Source organism: Anopheles aquasalis, chromosome 2 (assembly GCF_943734665.1).
Source record: "Anopheles aquasalis chromosome 2, idAnoAquaMG_Q_19, whole genome shotgun sequence".
NCBI classification, from domain to species: Eukaryota; Metazoa; Arthropoda; class Insecta; order Diptera; family Culicidae; genus Anopheles; species Anopheles aquasalis.
The window spans coordinates 65070647-65078146 of NC_064877.1; the positions used below are offsets into that span (position 1 = coordinate 65070647).

At 54.3% G+C, this 7500-nt stretch overlaps 1 protein-coding gene across 2 annotated transcripts in view; it reads right to left on the reverse strand.

The window, feature by feature from the left end:
* Positions 1-7500, reverse strand: part of LOC126581190 (netrin receptor UNC5C) — a 50899-nt gene that overhangs the window by 3727 nt on the left and 39672 nt on the right. For both annotated transcript variants that reach the window (XM_050244685.1, XM_050244686.1), the window contains 2 exons: positions 2435-2541; positions 1-1976 (listed from right to left, as the gene is read on the reverse strand). The exon at positions 1-1976 is cut by the window's left edge and continues 3727 nt beyond it. In XM_050244685.1, the coding sequence (XP_050100642.1) occupies positions 448-1976; positions 2435-2541 (1636 nt within the window). In that variant the 3' untranslated portion in view covers positions 1-447. The remainder of the gene's footprint in view (positions 1977-2434; positions 2542-7500) is intronic.

Here is a 7500-nt window from a genome sequence, read left to right on the forward strand (position 1 = left end):
ATGACGGACTGGGGTCACACGATGCGAGGCAGCATGCTGCTGGACAATTGCAATTGCAAGTTGCAATCAACCAGCAGAAGCAGTTGCAGCAGGACAAGGCGCTTCCGACACGGACTGGAGTGACAAGCGTGACCGAATCGCGACAGCAGCCGCGAGGCGCACAACACAAGATTGTCTGATTTGATTGTGCCACTCCGACGGTGACCAAGCTTCCTTGCTTTGCTCGACATAACCGACACTGTTTGGTGAGGAATAGAGCGAGAGAGCGCCAGAGAAAGAGAGGTGGAGGTCGGGCAAGAGGGAGAGATAATGAATTATAAATATTTATAAAGACTTGACTTGACCTATATATCGCAGCCTGTTCGCTTGGGTTGGTTCGATTCCGACTTGACTTGAGCCTCCACTGTGCCGTTGGCCGATACCTCATACCGATCCACCGTCCAATCTTCACAGCCAGGGTGCCGGTTGGATCTGCTCGAGTATCGCCACCGCGTCGGGCCGCTCCATCGTCCGGCAGATCTCGATCAGCCGCTGGACAGCGTTCAGGTCCCGATTGCGGCACTCCCACAGATCCAGGATCTGATCGGTCGGTGATGGCCGCGTGGCAAAGTACGTCAGGTAGCGGTCCACGTTCAGGTGAGCCGCCAGCATGCGCCAATCGTTGCGCTTCTGCGTCGGTGGATCGAGACACTTGCACAGCTTTCGCTTCACATCCTTCGACAACCGGAAACGATCGCTGTTGAAGATGTTGTTCTCTACCGTAGCACCCGATCCCGCTGCTGTCTTTCCCGAGCCCACACTACAGATGGTCATGGTTTCGAACGAACCCGTCGAATGCTGCTGAAGACCACCGCCGGACGAGGAAAGATGAGTTTCGCGTGGCAACGGCACGAACGACGAAACGCTCAGCGTTGCGGCATGATCGGTTTGGAGTGGATCGATCAACGGTGGCACGTGCAGTGGATCCTCCGAATCCTGTACCGCTCGGACATTGATCTTGAAGTCACACTTGTCGTGTTCGGTCCGGCAGAGCGTGAAGCTACAGTGGAGCGCCGTCCCCGCCGCACCCCACACGTGCGAGAACGGAATCGTTTGACGTTCGCTAAATGGTTTCGTCTTCCAACCACCAACACACCGTAGATCGATCACCAGATCGTGCCCGGTATCGGCAAAGTACAGCACGGTGCTACCACCGAGTAGCACTCCACCGATCTCCTGCTCACAATGCCGACACCTTTCCTCCGCTCCCGGATTGTCCTCGACGATGTAGATCCGTACGTTGACGTCAGAAAACTCGGGCACCGTCGAGGGGCCACAGATGAAGAGGCGCAGTTTCTTGCAGGCCACACGCTCCTGGATATCGTGCGCTGACTCACCGACCAGCACATACTTGCCGAACGACTCGGTCAGGATGTACGCGTACCGTCGATCGATCTGCACCAGTGCCGGTGTATTGATCGTTTCCTCACCGATCGTCACCACCTTCGACCAGGGTGTCACATTGTCCGGTGAGCTGTACAGTGAGATACTCCAGTTGGACAGATTCTCGGCGCAGTGCGGTAACTGCATCACGATCGGTTTGTTCACTTTCGTGTCAACCGGTCCACAGAACACGACCGGGCTGAGGTAGGTGGTACGCGTACTGGTCGGCACTGGCACTGGCGTCAGGAGCTGCTGGTGTTTGTCATCGCAACGGACTACCGACAGCACCACACTGTGCCGTTGGCTCTTGGGGATCGCTCCCTCGGGGATGAGCAGCGCGGTGGAGTAGGTGTGCAATCGGAGCAGTGCTCCGGCTGGTGTTAGGGTGGCCTGCGTTACCTCACTACTCCGGAACGCATGCAGCGGATCCTCGACGAGTGTCGTTGGCCGCATTGGGCCCGGTGCCGCCGGTGTTAACATGGAGCCACTGCTGCCCAACATCGGTATCAGCTGCTGTTGCTGTTGCTGCTGCTGATCGTACGCTGAATCACCGGCTAAACCGTGAGAGAACGAAAGAACAGCGAGAAAAAGAGGGATGAGAAAGGTGTAAAGCAAGGGGGTCATTAAGAGTGGCAGCAAATGGACCGGGGGACCAGGAATTAGCTAGTAGCTTGTATCTGTCGCAGTCAAAGTGACAACGTTTGACAGGCCGTACACACCGGGCAAGCGCCATGATGACCACCTTCTTACGGGCCGCACTCGATGTCGGGACAAGCGTCACGGCAAACGACGATGGCGGCGACAAAGATGGCGGTGTGTGCGCCTACTACATGCCCGATGTCAATCACTCGTCAAATTGAAACAACAGCCGCGCGCGTGAACGCGTTTTGTTGTTGGCAAATTGATCACGAGCGCCACGGACCGATGGACGAACGGTCTCGTGTCCGGAGTTTGCGGTGCAAGTACTCCCACTACTGGCGCCAGTGTCTAGAAGCAAAAAAACAAAACTTACATGTGTTGGTCGATGTTTCGAGCGATTCGACGCTGCAGACGCGCTTCGAATAGGTGGACGAGGAGTATGATTCATTGATGCTGACTTTGTCCAGCGGATAGACGTAGCTGTGGAGCGAGAAGAGTGAATGAAGAGAAGGTTAGAGCGGGGGCAGGGGGCAATGAGCGGGAGCAAGGAGTGCAAAATCCATTTATGGGATGACAGGAGATCAGGTTGGCCGTTCGGTGCAGTGCGGTGTGACGTTGCGCAACCATCGCCCCCTCCCCCCCCTCGCTCCCCTGGGATAGCGTCTTCTCATCCAGAACCACCAGAGGTTCCAGGTTGCTGTGATTGTTTTTTTTTCCTCGTCTTCTTCTCGTTTTAGGTTCGGCTGCACGACTTTTTTACCTCCGGCGGTATATCGCACGCGGCTCACCACGACGGTGTTTGGTCTGATGGGCCATAAATTATGCTCCGGGCACCGAGCAGCGAGCTGAACCTGGTCCGCCGTGCGACAGACAAAAGTATGCTCGTCATGGTCGCTCGGCCAACATAAAAAAAGGCGACCTCGCGAGCGCGGTTACAATCGCGCGCACGCCGTTTGTTGTTGAACATGGTGGCAAACAAACGAGCTAATGGTAATGAGGTGTCACTATTGTTAAATTATGTGACGTAGATTAGTTCGTTCGTCGCGTCGCGTGCCGCGTGTCTCAGCCTCACCCTTGCCGGCCAAAAACATGCAGCATTCCGGTATGCGGCAGACGAACGAAACGAATCGAAAGCGCTGACCAACACCAACCAACCCGGTGTCGGTCAGTCAGTGCGTCAGTGGGAATTGATTTGATACCATCTCTCACCCGCGTGGCCGAGTCCGAGTGTGGGCGTCCCTGTCTGATCAGAGCTAACGGGCCCCTCACCGTTTGTGAGGGTGTCCGGCTAGATTTGCATAAACTCGAAACGAACCAAATCAACCGGCGAACCGAAAACTGACCACGCGCGCGCTGCTGGATGATAGTCCCCGCAATTGTCCCTTTTGAGCAGCGAGCCCTCACTTGTGTCCAATCTCTGGGACGTCACTGGCGGAGCTGAGTTTGAAATCCGAGAGGTGTCTGTCCATCGCCCAGGCGGTCATTCCGTCCCGGTCAGTTGATTTAGTAGTAGCCCAACTTTACACCGACTCCCCGGGGGGTGGAATGAGGAGCGCTGAATCCTGTGGCCTCTAGTTTTTTTTATTATGGAGTGAGTGCCCACCGTCACTGACAATTGCGTGGCCTCTTTCGCTCTCTCTCTCTCTCTCTCTCTCTCTCTCTCTCTCTGGCGGCTAGGGCCCTCGCTAGGTAATCAATAATTTTAATGGCTGTTTGGCACCGCGTTCTGCATGTTAACTAACCCTGGCTCTAGCTCTAGCGAGGTGATGGCGGTTTAAAGCCTTAAGGGGATCCTGGAGATCGCGCACCGCTCGTAGAAGGTGTCGCGAAAGTTTGCTTCCATTCGCGGCCTCGCTGTCATCAATGGCTTTAGCGGACAGGCCACGGATCCCCGAAAAGGAGCCAGGGGGAGATGCCACAAATGATTTAAATGATGGCGCGCGCCCGTTCGCGACTCTGCGCAGCCGTTAGATTGCAATGTTTTGGTAATAAAATCCTAAGATCCAGTGGCGGCGGCGAGATCACTATTTCAGTCACGTCATCGACTGGATAACTCTGGCCGCGTATCGTTACGCCATCGCAGTGTTCGCGGCTCGGAGACGGTTCGTCTAATCGCCAACGACGCTTCTAATTGGCAATCGTTAGACCCCGTTCAGCGATGGGTTTTTGGACGGTGGTGCTGCGTGGGAACGTTGATCGATTAAGGGGTCGTCTACCATAACCCCGGCCAAAAAAAAAAGCACCCGCCTCCACACCGCTCGTCAATCAAAGCCACCCCTCCGGCCGAATCGAATTTTATTAATTTTTCGCACATTCTCATCGCGGAACGCCATGACAGCTTCTTTGACCGGTTGTGCACACCTACGCCACTACACACTACTACTTGACACCTCATTGATGGGGCATTAGGCCATCTAGGGACCGGAGAAGGAGAGCACCAAGCGCACACCGATTTCGGGGAGCACTTTTTGATGCTCCGCCAGGCCGACCGGAGACTGGAGTGAAAGGGAAAGATGTCCGGGGCGCTTGATGGCGGTGGCGTGACCTCAAACGTTCGTCATCCCTGGCGCTCGCTGGCTCGCTCGCCTAATTGGCCGCCGCATCGCCCTCAATGGGGACATGATGTTGACTATTAGCTCGTAAAAAACTATATGCGCTACATGCCGCCACGGCACTTGCGACAGTTACGTTGCATTGAGGTGGCTCCAAATTTAACTTCCGCCGTAATTCAAACGAATGTCATACCGCGGTCCCGCCATCATCATCATCAACATCATCATCGTAGTCGGCGACGTCTGTGTTCAGCGTCGGCAGCAGTGTCCCGGGTGAAGCGTGATTAAAATGAATGAGCCATAAAGAAAGAGGCGCGCGCGCGCGCGAGTGCCCGCGGGGCCCACGAAGTGGAGTGCCACTTCCTCCTCTGCAGCTGCTGGCCAGTTCCGTCCTCTGCGCTCGCTGCGTGCTCTCGTTATCGGACCGTCGACCGTAGCGCGACTCTTTCGCTTCGGAGTGATGAGTGATGGCATTTGTGATTACTCTATTAGAACCATCTGGACACAGGCTCTGAAGAGTCGAGTCCGAGAGTAGAGATTGGCTAACGTTGGTTGACCAACCGGCTAATGCCGTCACACCGTTGTAATTGTCGTCGAACAAGAGTGAAGTAGTTTGCGGGTTCTCGGTACCTCGATCATACAGTGATCGCACTGCTGCTGCATGATCTCGTGTGTTCGCGGCCTACTACGACGACGCCGATGAGGTTCGGAAGAAGCTGTTGCTTAGACCATCAACGCCTGCCCTGTTTTGCGGTTTTCGCGGCCGCCATAGAAGATGCTCGTTATTTACATGAAACATCCGTCATCCTGGCGAGCGGCCACCTCTCCGTTCTTTAGTGACCACCGTGCACCACGTGCCCGCACCGCGCCAGTTAGCTATTATGCGGTTTATGAAACACTTTTCAAACCGCACACCGTGACGGCCCGGACTGGCTGACTGACTGACGCGTGCAGTTGCTTCGAACACGATGACTGATAACACAGCTCCCCTCTTCCATCAGGCCGTGTTGCTTCCGAGGCATATATGTGACCTTCCAGCGGTGGGGTGAGGTCGATGGGATGGCTCATGGATGCATTTGCAAGCCTCGCATCGCCCGCTCGCTCGCTCGCTCGCACTGGTGTCGGTGGCGGCATCCGTGATGAACATCACTTAATTTATTATGTTTGTACTTTAACTGCCAGCCACTCTCCGTCCCGGTTGTGGCCGGTTTTCCGATCCGAGGATCTGGTGCGGTAATTGAGATGTCTGGGTGTGGGCTTTATGGGGCTTGCGACCGCGCGCGGCACCGTGGCTATCGCCACAGCAAAGCACCAGCTCTTTACGATGCCAATTGAGTTGATTACGATTCAAATGGAGTTTGTGGTGTTTTTGCTTCGCTTCAATTACTCGCTCTCGTAAGCGCATTTGAACTGACTGGCAATTAAACTATTAAAGATTCCGAGCGAATCTTGCCTCAGCTCAGGGCACAGCATTCGGTTTGGGCCGGGGTGCGCGAAGTGATACGCAGCGTGTCACGCAGCGTAACCGGTCGCGTTTCCTGGATTTGCCTCCAGGTTGGATCGAGTTTGATTGCGCACGAAAACACTCACCGGGTGTCACAGAAAAACGAGAAAATCGTAAAAACCGGACAGCGAAGCAATTACTTATGCGTCCTGCGGACACTTGGAACTGTCTTAGAAGCGGGTTTGATTTTGCGAATGAAATTCGAGCCCTCGAGCACTAGATATTAACCGGAGTGGCTAGTCCGCTGGTCAAACGTAAGATCCGAATCAACTCGCACTCGCATTTGTTCTTGTCCAAACGGTTCAGGTTGTGGATACGGTGCCAAGGTGGACACGGAATGTTGCCTTCTTTCTCGATCTCCCGCCAGCGTGTTCCATTTTTGCGCGTCTAGACGCAAACATCATTTGCGCCAGGTGAAGGTGGCGCGTTCCTCGTCCGCGGTCTGGTTGCCGCACCTCGCGACATTCAAGTCATGTCTGGGTCCCCTTTAAGCCCCTGGTCCCGGTGATGAATATAGTGCAGTCGATTGTGCGAGGCCGCTACGTAAAGCTAATTAGAGTTTCTATTTGTTCAGGTGACAGAACCTGCGCCGTCCATGTCCACCGCGTTATTGCCGCAAGCATATTTTTCAAATCGAGACGCTTGTCTCCCGCCAAAAACGAACCCAGTACAAACCAGCAGCACCCCAACAGCGGTATTGTAATGTGGAGGTAAATGGCGGGCTTGTCCTGCGGTTAAACATGCTGCTAATGCGTTCCCTAATAGTTTCTGTTAAATCATCGTTTTAGCAGATTTCACGAGATTGCCATTTAATTGCCGTGTGGTCAGTGGTGGACTCTAAATCAAGCGAACTCCCGTTGCAGCATTCGGCGAGTCATTCAGTCCGTGGCATCTGGGTTTGTGGAGGTTTCGTCGTGGCTGCATCCGATGAAGTGGACAGTTTTATACACTGCGCACCTATCGCCGCGACAAATGACAAATGTTGCAATTACAACCGAGTAGATTATTATTAATTAAATCCCGATTCCGTATCGGAGGGGGAATCGGGTCTAAGCGGTCTCTAGAGGACCGAACTGGCCCAGTTCGAACGGTAGCGGCCGTGTGACTAGTGTCTCCACGCCATAAGAAGCGTCATAATCTGAGTCGCGAGTGGAGGTTCTCTTGAGTGGTAGATTAATGCAGGCGACGAACGTACAGAGGGCCCCTTCTGCACGTAATTGGATGCAGTTTATCAAGCGACAAGCGTCTTGGACCCAACCGGACATCGTCAACCGGGGACTAGTCAATTGAATAATAATGGCTGCTTGCGATTCTGTTGGCCGAGCGATTGTTTGCGTCAGTTGTGGCAGAATAATTAAATAATTGTGCATCGATCGCAGTTCG